Source organism: Drosophila hydei, unplaced genomic scaffold, assembly GCF_003285905.1.
Source record: "Drosophila hydei strain 15085-1641.00,03,60 unplaced genomic scaffold, DhydRS2 tig00000063-arrow-pilon, whole genome shotgun sequence".
Lineage (NCBI taxonomy): Eukaryota > Metazoa > Arthropoda > Insecta > Diptera > Drosophilidae > Drosophila > Drosophila hydei.
In genome coordinates this window covers 1,164,716-1,179,399 of record NW_022045657.1, presented here as the reverse complement: position 1 = coordinate 1,179,399, position 14,684 = coordinate 1,164,716, and the positions used below count along the sequence as shown (strand labels likewise).

Here is a 14,684-nt window from a genome sequence, read left to right as displayed (position 1 = left end):
ATTTTATCATTTGACATACTTTTGGTTAACACTCGTACATCTCTATGCATGCCTGTTTTAATTGGAATAGTAAATGAGACTTGAAGGTAACATTGCGTTAAGTAAAAGTCGATTAAGCTAGAATCGATCTGCCTACTCACTCACAATAGCTTAACTCTAGCTTTTACAGTTATTGAATATATGCACATCAAAAATCAAACTTAATGCTCCTTTATTTTAAAGCTCAACAATTAATTATAGAAATATTAATTAAAATATCTGACAGCTGGTAAATCTGTTATATAGTTGCGTAAAAATCAAATATGTTTTTGCAATGCCAGTGGGCATTTTCGCAAGCAATTAAGCGTTTTAAATGAAATTAAGTAACAAGCTGTTCACTCAATTAAATGTTTGTGTTTATGTTTTTATGATTATTTTGTTGAAAACCAGTTGAATGTAGCAACTCAGTTGACAGCGCAAGGGCTGCGCTCCCAAGGGCTCGCTATCAATTAGGCTGTTAATTTGAATGCAATTGCATTAGATGCCAAATTAAATTGTAGATTTAATTAAAATTTCAACACAACACGAATTTTTTCTTTCTGTCTAATGAAATTGCTACGGAATTTGCATTGATTGATGTCGTTTTGTGATTTATTGTTGGGCTAGGCAAAGGGGAGCTAAACAACAGTCGAATGTCCTGAGCTCAATTACTCGCTGCGTCTGTGTGTGTGCGCGTATGTGTGTGTGCGACAATGTCAAATGTCATTCTCAAATACACACACACACACTCTCACACATTTGACAATGTACATTTATTTAGCTTGGTTTCATTTCGCATTTCTTTGTATGCAGAACCGCAATGATTGATGCGGACATGTTATCATCAAATAACTGTGACTCTTGTCACATCTCGAGGGGCTTCTGCATGTAGGTGTTGGGGGGTAACGATGAGCATAAGCTAACATATGTTGTGCGTGAGTATGTGCTTGGTCAAAAACTCAATTTAAATTGTATTTATTTTCATTGTTCTGCGCCAGTCGAGCGCAGTTGCCATTTTTGTTGTTTGCTGCTGTCAGGAGCTCATTTATCTGGATTCACAGCTCGAGGGTAACTATCAGTCAAGTACAGCAGTAACAATAACAGCAAAATGAATGTATATACGTTGTATTCAAATGCTGTAAATAATATCCATTGATTAGTTATGTTTCGAGCGCAGAGAGAAATAAAATCAATTGAACTACATGAGTATTGCACATTCTTTATGTTACACTGGTTCGAGCAGCTTCACATGAGCTTAAAGCATTTTACTAAAAACTAGCGGAACTAAAATAAATATAAACATTAAGTTTCAATTTTCCCCGAACAATATTTTTTTTATTTTTCAAACAGAAACTTAGATTATATATATATATATAACCAAAAACGAAACAGATCTTTAAGAGTTAATGGAAATTTAATTATTTTAGGAAAGGTCTATCCTCGCTAGTCTCCTCGTCGTCGTTGCCCTCTGAGTCGAACGCATTTTCAGGTATGTCGTATAGGCGTATCATGGGCTTGTTCGGATCTTTCATGATCAGATATTTGCCGTCCGGCTGCTTGAGCACAATATCAACCAGACAACGCAGCACGCCCCAAGCATTATCCATATTCAGATTGATTTGTGTGGCAAATTCCTGAGGCTTAAACTGCTGCATGCCCAGGATGACGTGGCGCAGATGATCCTTGCCTGCAATCGAGAGTGTTATAGGCTATATCACAATGAAACCCTTTCATGGCTTACGATTCACACGCGAGACGTAGCCCAGCTTTAACTGATCGGAGCCGGCGAGTACCGCCTCCACGGTCCACTTGGCTAGCTTGCAGGCATTGTTGCGAAGCTCAGAGGCGAGCACGGCCCCTCTCTGGCTGTCCAGCTTTTGACGCCATTCGACACTGTTAGCCGCCTTTGAGTCCCACTCGTTGAGCGCCTTGATAGAAACGAACTGCACCTCGCCGCTGGGCGACTTGACCGCGCCGTTGTGCTTGCAGCGAGCAATGAGCACGACATCGTCGCCCAGCTGCCATTGCTTGTAGCGATAGGCAACGGAGGCGAGCTCCACGCCGGGCTCCTCGAAGGGATTTGGCTCGTCAAACTTGTGCTTCGGCTCCTGTTCGCCAATCTTAAGCACCTGCTGGCTGAAATTGTGATTGATCAGTGTGGCCTCCAGCGAAAGGCTCTGCGGCGAATTGATGGAGCCCTCGTCATCTTGCGGCGGCTCCAATGCCGTCTCATTGACCGTCAGCAAGTCGAACTGCGCATTGTCGCGCTTGTCCAGAAAGACCTTCGTGCCCAGCTTCTCGATGACGATGTCCCAGGAGTAATTGGAACGGGTGCAGCACATCAGCGTGGCAATAATGTCGTCCGTGGCAAACACATTGCCCATTGTCTTGGACAGACGCCGTATGATCGGATCGTCGATGGTGCCCGGTACATTGATGATGCGATCGATCTTCTGTAGCGGCCGCTCGTTCTTCACATTTATGCGATCGCATTGCTTGTCGTAGTATTCCAGAGTGCCGCAGGTAACCACGTCGTTGCCATCTCTAATATTTGGCAGCGAGAGCTTGAGCAGCCGAGGAAAATCAATTTCCTCTATGGAAACCCAGTCGGAGCGCACAACCACGGAACTCTCGCGCAGACGAACCGGGGGATTGCGCATGAAGCGGCGGCCCGTAAACCCACGTCGCATGTCTCGCCCTTTACCGTACTTGTTGCTAGTGCCGGCACCACCAGAACCACCTGTGCCACCCTGACCACCACCGGTTGTCGCATTGCCACGCACATTTCGGCCGTGGACCCGCACATTGTTGCGCTGATTGGGCCGATAGCGATTGCGCTGGTAGGGCTTGAGAGCACGCGGGTTGCCCCCGTCGACCAGGTGGAACGTTGCATCGTCGTCCTCGTGGAAGTACGCGTAGTGACTGTTGTTGCTGCCAAACGTCGAGGTATATTTGTTGGTGTACTTCTTGTCCTGCACGGGCAGCATCCAGTCGCTGATCTTGCCCAGGCGATCGCTCTTGCAGAACGGTTGGTAGGGCACCTCCATTTCGGACACATCGCAGGGACCCCAGCCGAACTGATTGTACTCGATGTAAGGTTTGATGAACGGCGCAAATTGCGACATGGTTAGGCAATGTCAACAGACACTTCTGAAATTGCGATCAAGGCCCGAAGTTCTATTCACAATCCTGCCACTAAATGGGCTAGGCGTATCAAAATACTTTTCTTGATTTTTTAACGTCACGGAAATACGTTACCGATGTGTGAAAAGGCGGAAATGAAAATTTACTTTACATTTGAGCAGAGTACAAATGTGATAGGAAAAGCAACGTATGAAAGCTGAAAATAAATTTATATAGACAGAGACATTCCATAATTCAATATTTTCCTTACAGAAATACTTCATATTTTAGATTATTAATACTATGCGAAGATAAATATTAATAAATTAATATTATCATGAGGTATTAATGAAAATTGCATTAGGAATTTACACTTTGAATCTATATTGTGGGCAACTAATCATTTGCGTAGCCGAACTTATGTCTGCTTATATAAGTACTATAGAAGTCAAAGAGTGAAAGAAAAAATTTTATTTTGATTGGAAATCAAAAGACGCCGAAGAAACAATGGTAGATGCACTCAAAATATTTCGTTGGTCGGTAAATGCAATAATTCTTTCAGCAAGTGCCACATTTTTGCTTTTACGTCTTCTCCTCCCTACTGATAACGTTAACCAAAAATTGCCGGTGAGTTGAATGAGTTTTTGAAGAAATCTTAAACTAAGACTTGAACTCTTTTAGCCGTTTTTAACGCCCAACGGACCAGACAGCATATAGATGTCTCGCTGCCGTTCTTATTTTCAATTTCGAATTTGTTACTATAAGAAATTATGATTAGTCGAGTTTCCAGAAGGGACTCTAATAGTTGATTAAGCCATGATAACAAAGGTCTCATTAAATGTATCTGCAGCTTAATCCCTTTTGAAAACGTGAAACCTGAAAATTTGTTATTATAACTTGGCTACTTTGGCTATTGTGTACATAAGAGGAAGTGAGCAGGAGATGCAGCACAATAGAAATCCGACTACAAGTAGTCATATACGCATCCGAGTACTCAAGCTCAGCTGAATGAATGTGAATGTGAATGCGAGTGCGAGGAGTTGTGGCAGGGGCATCCTGCATTTTATGCTTGAATGCGGCACGTTTCAGTTTCAGAGGATGTACTCGTGCTGTCGTGTACGAAAATCTGGCAACAATCTCGTTAAAAGTAAAGGCCAAATTATAGTAAAACTAACAGAAGGTAAAGGTAATCACATAAAAAGCTTGTTACATAACAATCTCAGTTGCCCAGGCAGCGGCGCAGGCGTAAGCGGAAGCGGATATCAAAAAAGCGTCAAGCGTGTGAATGTCTCCCAGAAGACGGCTGGGGAGCTGAAATCATGTGCTGCACATATGCGAATGGACTTGGTCTGATGTTTCCTTTTTCTTTTTCTTTTTTCGTTTTTCTAATTTTTCTTTTTTTTGGGTTGGGGCTGACTGCCACTCAGCTGGCTGCTAAGCTTTTGTCAGGCCGACAGTGTCATGTTGATGTGTTCATTGTGTGCCAGTGGCAGCTGCTGCTTTTGCTTACGGACCCGGCCCCAGACGCTAAGACCCACCCCGCCCGCTTTACACCCTGAGCTACAGTTAACACACTTAAGCCACATACGCTCGGTTGGCTGTGCGTGCTACTGTTTCAGTGTGTGCGAGCGGTTCAGTGGCTGCTCGCGTCTGTTAGTGTGGATTATAATTGCCATGCGGCTGTCAGTGACTGCCTGCACCTCAAAATGCAACAGCTTCCCCACCCGCACGCACTCGTGGCGCGCTCAAGCAGCTGCGGCTCATGTTGCATATCATTTTTAATGCTAACCACATGCCACATTATGCAGCTGCATTGCCGCTGCGGTCGAGCTCCAGCTACAGATCAGCCTCAGCTGCCTCCGCACTCGACTTCTTGAAAAACTGTTGTTGCCCTCTTCTTTGCTTTTCCCACCTCCGTTCCCTTTGCTGCGGCTTACTAAAGGCACACGACGAAGAATAATGTTCACACATAAGCAAGTGCTTACTCAGGAAGCGACAATCTTAGAACAGATATTGTCCGCATTCTCATATCCTAGAAAACTCCACCAATTATAGACTCTTTAAGGTAAGAAGCATACAAATATAGGAGTCTCGGCTGAATATGCTATTCAGATGTTTTGATAATTATTTTAATCGGGTCTGATTGATTTGCTTTTGACTATTTTCTATTACTAAACATATTGGAATATTTAAAGCTGTTTCTGATGAATTTTCAAGCTAACAAGTATTAAATAATATATATTTAAATATAAATAAATTTATAAATATATTAAATAAATCTTTTATAATGTTTCTTTAGATATAAGACAAAATATATATATAAGGAAAATAGTTGTCGGAAATAATTCTTTTGCTAGTTATGGTTATTCATTTTCCCTGGTTAAGCTACGAATCAGGCAAGCACAGCATGCTCCATTCAGACTAGCCAACCATCTACAGGGTATATGCATAGCAGAAATAGCAGCAAAGTGAAAAACCGCTTGCATACTTTGCGGCGCTTGCAGGCGATAAACGACGCTTGTTGCTATTGTTATTTTAGCTGCTGCTGTTGCATTGTTGTTCCTGTTGTTGTTGTTGCTCCATTCGGTTGCATTGCTGCACGGCTGCCGTTGCTGCTGCGGCTGCTTTTGTTGCATAAAAATTAATATTTATGCGAGGCGACTTGTGCAAAGCACTGCAAATGCCATTGTTTTCATGCGCCATGCAACACCCACTCGTGGCAAGGACGTTCCGGGCGGCCGCAACTGCGTCCCCAGCTCGTCAAGCGCAACGCGACGCCAGCAGCTGACAAGACGTACATTTTTATTATGACGCTCAATTCCCTGTCCCACCAGGAATACCTACCACCCACCCCCTACTCTGTGCAAATGGAAATAAAACTGCTCACACCTCGTCGGCAGCCAGAAGTAGGAAAAAAATGGCGAGGCACCATCAGTGCCCCACCCGCTCTTCGTTGCTGGACTACGTGCCCGTTGTAATAGCACTTAAATTACATATAAAAATGCACGACAAGATGCAAATGTAATTAATAGCATATTAAATGGACCGACCATTAATATAACATGATTGATTTATGCGGGTAATTAAAGCTGCCAAGTAGCAGAGCCACGACTAAGACATACCCTGTAGAAAACTTCATGATGAAGAAATGAGTGCAGGAAAATCAATCAATCAATCGAGCGAATATTTGATGACCCTAAATGAGCGTCTCCAATGAGAAATGCAGACTTCGCTAGATGATCTCAGAATAAATATATTTATATATAAATATAAATAAAAAAATAAAAGATATAGTAAGCGTTTAAAAGTATACTTTGGACTTTCCATCAATGCAGGGTTACAACTGAATTAACTCGTTTGTTGGCTAGGCGCTCCCTCGGTAGGTCCAAATTTTGTGTTTTCTTTTTCCCCCTAATTTCGTGAAAACAATGCGCGTTAAATTGGTTTGTTGCTAACATAAGACTAAGTTATGAATTGTTTCCGCGCATACATCTTGAACAAGGTTTGCCAAGTGCTTAAGGGGCCAGCAGCTAAACACTGGACCAGCCGTATACTGAAAGGGGGGAGTAGCTTGGTAGGGACGACCGCTATTGGTAAGAGCTCTAAAGACATTTACGCGAGAATTAGAAGAGGGGAGAAGGAACCAATGGATCTACCGGAGTACGTTCTAGTTGGCTTTGGAAACCCGTTGCTGGACATCACCACCACTGTGGAGGACGCGGCGCTGGTCGAGAAGTATGATCTGAGTGCCAATGCAGCCATCATAGCCGAGGAGAGCCATTTACCGCTCTTCGAGGAACTGACCACTCAAGAGTTCGTGCAGTACTCGGCGGGTGGCGCCTGTCAGAACTCCATGCGCATCTTTCAGTGGATAGTGGGCCAGCCTTTTCGGGCTGCGTTCCTAGGGGCGGTGGGCAGGGATAAATTCGGGGACATCATAGCCAAGAGGGCGCTGTCGGATGGCGTCGAGACCCGCTACCAAATCAAAGAAGATTTGCCCACTGGCACCTGTGCCATCATCATATCGGATACGGATCGCTCTCTGGTCGCCAATCTCGGCGCCGCGGCGCTCTTCAGTGAAGATTGGTTAGATATTGAAGAGAATGTTTGCCTGCTGGATCAGGCTCAGTTCTTCTATGCCACCGGCTTTTTTTTAGCCGTCAGCCCGCAAAGCGTAGTTCGCGTAGCCAAGCTCTCGAGCGATTCGAATCGCTTCTTTGTGTTCAATTTCAGTGCCGTATTTGTGCTCCAGTCACACAAGAATCACGTAGACGATGCATTGCCATACTCTGACTTGATCATTTGCAATAAGCAGGAGGCGTTGGCCTATGCCAATACGCACGATTGGAATACCACGAACATCTTTGAAGTGGGGCGAATGCTGCAACGTTTGCCCAAGTATAATTGTCGTCCACGCATTGTCATGATCACTGATGTCAACTGCCCAGTGATTCTCTTCCAGGAGAACGACAAGCTACTCGAGTATCCGGTGCCACCGATCGACAAGAAATTGATTGTGGACACAAACGGCTGCAGCGATGCCTTTGTGGGCGGCTTCCTCTCACAGCTGGTCCAGCACATGCCGCTCGACTATTGCATACGCACGGGCATTTTCGCCTCGCAGCAGGTCCTTCGCATCGTTGGCGTTGAAATCGAGAAGTTGCCGAAATTCAATGAGTCTTGCATTTGAGGCTGACATCTATTTTCAGTCAGTGTTTCGCCAGCAATCAAATTAATTAATAATCAATCGGAAATGCATTTGCCTTTGACAACTTTCGCATTTGAACAAAAAGTATATTTGTTATAAATCCCAACATTTAAACAATATGTTTGCTGGACACACAACTTGCCTTAAGCGTTAGGGCCAGCAGCTGTAAATATACCTTATATATATATATAAATATATATTTATATATGCGGTGGTTGGGCACAAATAAAACGAAATGAGAAAATGCGAAAACGCTGGCTGGGGCTGGTGTGGGCTCTGTGGTATTGGGTATGTTTGGTCCACTGAGCCGAGCGCAGCAAACAGAAGTGGAGTAAAAATATGCGTTGCATACTTTGCAGCGCCAATGTAAATTTTACCGCCTCTCTTGTTAAACAACCCCTCAACTCCGCTGCTTTACTTGTCGCGCTTTGTCTTCTTTCTGCCACGCAATCCAAGTGCCGACTGTTGACTTTGGCCCGGACAAAATATTACGAGTCGCAACTGAGGCAGGAGCGGAAAACTGGAAAGGACTAGCAGGTTGAGAAGGAAGGGGAAGGTTGTGGCTGTCGCCCACTGATTAAAACGATGCGTCCAGCATCTGCGTGACAGCGATTTTTTCTCGTTAAATCCTTAAACATTGCTTCATTCTGCTCTATTGCTCGCTCTCTCTCCGTCTCTCGCCTTGTCTTTCTCTCTCTTTCTCCCACTCTGTTTTGTTTTCACAACCCTTTTTTGTCCAATTTGATTTCTTGCTAGAGGAGCACAGCGCCAGCTCTCGTGCGCCGGGCTATAATTTATGCATGTATCCATTGTGATTTATGGCTTGATGCGCGCTTCCCTTCTTTGTGCATTTCTTCAGCTTTGTGTGCTCGATGGCTTAGCCATTTCTTGACGCATCCTTCCACTTGGCCCGGACACACACAATTAGCTGGCAAAAATGTGCAGCGGCATAAAAGAAATGCCTAAGCCACAATCAAACAATGCAGCCTCAAGTCACAAGTTCATGTCTTCGTCCGCACTTTGCACACCAAAAAGATTGCCACGCCCACACGCACACACAGCATACTCATACACAGAAACTGCAAAAGTTTCTTGTGGGAAACAAATTTAAATAAAACTTTATTTGCACCAAGTGGCTGCAAAACTTTTCAGATTTGTCATATGCATATCTTCAAGCTAATATTCCTTCACACTTAAATCCAACAAGTCGTTGCAAGTAATGTGAACTGTGCATTCCACAGATACTAAGGTTCTCTATAGCAAGCTGCGCCAATTGCTCAACAGAATTTCCGGACATACAACATGCGATTTATTATCATCTATATACATATGTAGGTTGTATCTATATACTCTTAGATTCCAGAGATCCCAGAGCTACATCGCAAGACCAAGCCTATTTCACATCGGGCTACATTTTATATTCAAAATGACTTAAAGATTAGATTCAGTAAAGTAATGAAATCAAGCACATCGCAGTATCATCTAGTAGAAACGGCCCCAAGTCCAATTTGTGTCTTAAAGTGGACGCATAATTCAATTAATTTCAGGGGCAGACACAAATGCAAAAGTTGAGAGCAAAAAAAACGGGTCAGAGGCAAATGAGGCCTTTGAACGCTGCAGACAAATATAAATGGTCGTAATGGAAGGAAATATGTAATGAAAATGTTGGCACTAAATTGTTTGAGGCAGACCGAAGCATAGAGCCAGCAATTGCATTCAGGTTGAGTTCATAAAAATTACTCATACGCACTGGCGACCGTAGCGCCGGCTGCGGCGACTTTGACTTTGACGACGATAAGTTTCAAATGCTGCTTGTAACTTTGTTCCAACAACAACAACATCAACAACAATAACGTCAATTGACAGTAGATGTTAAAAGTTCTGTGTGTGAGTGTGCGTGTGTGTTTTACAAGAAATGGCGAAAGTTTTCTACTTACTTTGTGAGCCGACGCCCTTGGCCTCGCAATGCCAATGCTCACACAAGCAGGCAGCACAGTTTCTCCCATTTTATAGTCCCCTTTGTCAGTCGTCTCTAATGTCGCACTGACATTAACCCAGTGCAAGCAGCGCGTCGTCTATACATACAGTTGCTCATTCAGTCAAGTTCGCAGCAGATCCTGCGCGGACCCACAAAGACCGCAGACACTTTATGTCCTTGGCTTCCGCTTGTTGTTCTCGTTTTTGTTGTTGCTTGTTGCTTGTCTGTGGCGCTGATTGTCTGAGACATTGCCGCGGGCCCAGCATTGAATCAGCACTTCCATTCAAGCTTCAGCTCTGTGTCTGTGTGTGGATTATTTGAAATTATCGAAGATTTCCGGCAGAATGGCAAATCGTGTTTCCATTGTTTTTTCATTGTTGGAAATTTGTTAGTGGCTCGACACTGATGACATCCAGGATTCTAAATACATTAGACGCTTCTCCTCGAAACCAACGACATTCAAAACGACCTGCCATACACACACACTCGGTCGGAACCTCAGCTGCTTGTCAGACGCCATCAAATTGGATTAACTTAATTCGATTGGCATGTTCCAAATGTGATATTCGTATTATTTAAGTACTTTAACTTGATTGCTGCAGTCATAACAATGTTTCAATTATAAATGTCTCTGCGTGTGAGTCAGGGGTAATGAAGCTAATTGATTATATATAATAGAAAATTAAGTGTGGAATGCGGGCGGCTCTGTCATGAGGAGTTTGAATCGTAATTAGTTTTAATTAAATAATTATGACAGCAACGAACTGCTTTCTCTGCAGGCAACGAGACTATGAGTTACCCTCTAAGTGACTCTTGATGCTTACAAGCATGAACACGGTATTGAGGACCACCTCTGATGCTGTCAAGTGAGTCGCGGGAGAGCAAATTACACGTCGTGGGAGCCTCAGGCAATAGATATAAGTTTTTATATAAGAATTTGGAAATTAAGGGGGGAGCGGCTCACTCATCTGAAACTGAAACAAAATGATTTATGATAAAATTACATGATATTATAATTCTGACTAAAATCTAAAGCTTTTAAATAAATGTAAGCAAAATATTAATATCAAGTGCTGCTAAATAAAATTTCTTAAAATTAGTATATACAATTTTTTCAGTTATATATATTTAATATATATAATATGCATACATGGCACATTTAAATATTCTCCACAATGTATATTATTTTTAAATATTTTTCTATGCTCTGCAAATGGAGTTCTGCAAGCTGCAATTAAAAACTAATCAAAAGAATCTGCCGCAGTCATTACTATTTGCAATTCATTGTCAAGACTTTCTTTTATTTTACTAAAATCTTTGAATAATTCTTTATCTCTGCTCTTTAATAATAAATTATGAATTTATTGCAAAGAGAGCATCTATGTCGTAGAAAAACCGTAAAAACGTTCCATAAGCAATGTAGTGTGATAATTTGCAGCAATATTATATTTCTTGGATATCTTTTTGCCATCTCCCCGTCTCGTCTGTGCCCATAAAAAGCAAACAACATTCGGAGCCATAAAAGAGATGAACAAAAATGTTTTTTGCTTCGTTGGGAAAGGGTTGCGGAATGGGTTGTTACTTTTGACAAGTTTTTGCAACTCCATTTTGTTTATACTTTTGGTTGACAAGCGAAGAATGAAAATTCGATGTCAGTCGATTGACACAAAGCGCATAATATACACAAAATAGGATCTTCTTGCTTCACTGGCTGCAACAAAAATAAAATAAAATAATACTCGTAAAATGGAAATGCAAATAAAAACAGCAATATCAACGGCGTTCGTATGTGTGCTAAATATATGTGTGCTTATATGTATACAAATGTATTGACAGATTGAGCTGCATTTGCGGGGTAAGAGCATGACTCAAATCAAATTGCAAATTGCAAATTGCAAATTGCGCATACGCCTCGTGTTTCGCTTTCAAGTGTAGCTGCTTTACTGCTTGTCCAGCCACTCGACGCTAATGGACTTTAAAGTGTGTTCTGAAGCGTTCAATGCCAGCTTCTTAGCAGGCAGTTGCCAAAGTTTAGAGTGCTCCACACATTGTTGTCGCACACACACACACACACACACGTTGCGCATACGCCCCGTTGCAGCGGCAGCTGCCAAAACTCCCCTGACACTCATATAAAAAGCAGGCAATCGCTTGCGCATGTAGCTACTACAATCATTTTCTGTGCAAATAATAAAATGTCCTAATTCGAAATACGCCAAAGAACAAACACGCACACACACACGAAAAACTACAGAGAGCTCTGCTCAACTGGCGCATTGTCTAGTTTTTTTTTCTAATTTTGCAAATTGCTTTTATTGCCACATGCACAGCATCAATTGGTCTGTGTGTGTGTGTGTGAGTCTGTATTAATTAGGAATATCAACAGCACTTAAATTTGATGCCGTTTATAAGGCTCAAGCTTTCTGGTCTGAGTCTTGAGGTCAGCTCGCACGCTTGTCCTCTGCTCTTAGCTCATTGTTTCTGCTCTCAGGACAGTCGTTTGCCATTTCTCCTTTAGCTTCTGGGGCTTTTAGCTTTAGTTGGTTAAGCGTCTGGCCAACTGCTTAAGTTAAATGAGTGTAAATAGTTGGAAAAAAATGCATACAATGTATAAAATTTAAGGCAACGAGTTTAAGCATAATTTTTGGGCATTTTCGAGCACATGTATATAAAGGAATAAAAAGTATAGAAGTACACAAATCAAACAGAAGTATAATAAACTAAACTGTAGTATCAAGACGTTGCTGAATAATTAGTCTGAGAGTTCTTTGGTTTGGCTTAAAGTGAAGTGCAACAATCAAGCTAGATGTCAGTTATTAACTAGGATATTGTGTAGCAAACTAAGCAGGGGGTAGAAATAATTGGACAACAATTCATAACTGCACAACTAACTGCAATTTCCCAGTACTCGGAATTAGCTTCGGTTCCCTTTAGCAGTTGCAGGAATCAAAAACACATTTGCGCGCATTAAAGTGTGGGCCAAAGAAAAGCGAAGGAAAGAAGGAAAATGGCAGGAAAAGAAAACCAAATGCGCATTTAGCAGAAATGAGCTGCGTTTTCGGAAAATTAACTTTCAACAACATGTGTTGAAATGCATTTATCTTCCGGACTCATAACGACCATGCCTCCACCCTAGTCTACCCCTCTCCGCCGAGGCAACCGGACACTAAAACTTCGCTTAACAACTGGGAAAAAAGGTGGAAATTAATTTCTGGCCAGAGCAGGAGCAGCAACGGGCAAAGAACGGAGCAAAACCTGCCAAATTGTACTAAATGAGCGCCAAGTTGAAATTAAAAACTGAAACGGGTACAAAGCGCCGGAGTTGAGGGGCAGACGCTGGATAACCGGCTATCCCGGGGAGTTGCAGCAATTGCCTGCAGCAAGTAGCGCCGCATTATGATTGCATCATTTGGGGCTAATTTGCATTTAAATACTTGCCTCTGTTATTGTTCGAGTGCAGCAAGGCAACTTTTGCCTCCACTTTGTGTGTTGCAAGTGCCGCCAGCGGTATGTGGCAGGCAGGCGCTCAGAGTCGCCCTCCCGACTTGGCGCAAAAGTTATGCCAAGTCAAGGATATCATGAGATTGTCGTGCACTCGTTCCGGCCAACTTCAGCTTCAGTTAATGCGTTTGAATAATGAATGCAAGACTACTTTTAGCCGGCGCGCACCTTGCTACCATCCTCAAACTGCTCCTACCCCTCCCTCCCCTTCTCTCTCTCTCTGCTTCTCTCAAGCTCGCCCTGCGCAGATAACAATGTACAAACTGGCGCCGTCGCGCGGTCATTATTTAGGGGGCCGCCTGTAGCAGAGCTCGAGGCTTGCAGCTGGCAACTGGCGGCCATCTGCCAGCAAAAACGCGTTAAGATTTATTGAATGCCAGATGAGTCATTTTTTCTTCCTTCTTTCTGATACCCTGTATAAGCCATGAATGGGTGAACAAAGCGCAGATTGTAGTTAATGTAAATAACAAGTAGACCCCATAGAGAGATATGCATAAATCAGAAAATTAGTCTAAAGATAGAAAAGTAAAGACATAATTTACGCTACCGTATCAGCACAGTCATGTCTGCCTATATAGTCCTTACCTCTAATAACTAATTTCAATACTGAACTTCTTCAATAGTTTTAGATCATTTTGGCATTGTTCGGCATCTTCTTGCTCACAAAAAAACTTGATGATATTTATTGATATTTAGAGGTATATGTAGATGTATATCTACTTTGGATGTCATATTAAGGAGCTGATAATGAGTAATGACAAGGAATGTCCTGGCTGGTTGCACCTGATACCCTTACAGAAGGTATGCTAGTTTTGTCAGTCAGGCATCTCTGAAACCATAAAGTAAATATTAAAAAGCCAAGTCAATAGGTACTGTAATAAGTGCATATAAAGATCTGTCCTTCTATTGCGGATAGTATACAATTTCTATTGCTCTCTGATGAATCGAAGTGACTGGCATCACCTTTCATATAGCTTAGCGTGGGCTTTATTGCACGAAATAATCGAAAAAAGAGCTTTTATGCGGCAATTCTAAGACAATCGTCTACAAGGGCATTTAAACTTCGGCTGAAGCTTTAATCGGGCTTCTGGCCTTTTTTTGTTCCTGCTGCGCCACACCAACTCTTTTGGCGTTGAAGCCCAGCATCAGTGCCTCTGTTTGCCTCTTGCTAGCCCACGAACATTGCACTTTTAATAACTTGCATAAAAGTTTTATGTCTCTCGCTGCATGTTCTGAAAAACTTTGCGTGTGTTTGGCACTTGAAAAGTTTGGAGCGTGCCCCCAGGCACTGTTCGCCGCGTACCATTCGGGGTGTATGCAAAGCAAAATCGCTGGAAAAATAATCGCATCAAGTAT

At 42.6% G+C, this 14,684-nt stretch overlaps 2 protein-coding genes across 2 annotated transcripts; one reads left to right on the top strand and one right to left on the bottom strand.

Moving 5' to 3' along the window:
- Positions 1–1,339: 1,339 nt before the first annotated feature.
- Positions 1,340–3,341, bottom strand: LOC111604568 (eukaryotic translation initiation factor 3 subunit D-2). The gene is made up of 2 exons (XM_023322669.2): positions 1,760–3,341; positions 1,340–1,705 (listed from the first exon to the last, which is right to left on the bottom strand). The coding sequence occupies exons 1-2, from the start codon at positions 3,141–3,143 to the stop codon at positions 1,437–1,439; spliced, it is 1,653 nt and encodes a 550-aa protein (XP_023178437.1). The 5' UTR covers positions 3,144–3,341; the 3' UTR covers positions 1,340–1,436.
- A 3,122-nt stretch (positions 3,342–6,463) lies between these two features.
- Positions 6,464–8,018, top strand: LOC111604573 (adenosine kinase). Its single transcript, XM_023322675.2, has one exon. The coding sequence runs from the start codon at positions 6,611–6,613 to the stop codon at positions 7,829–7,831; it is 1,221 nt and encodes a 406-aa protein (XP_023178443.2). The 5' UTR covers positions 6,464–6,610; the 3' UTR covers positions 7,832–8,018.
- Positions 8,019–14,684: the final 6,666 nt, after the last annotated feature.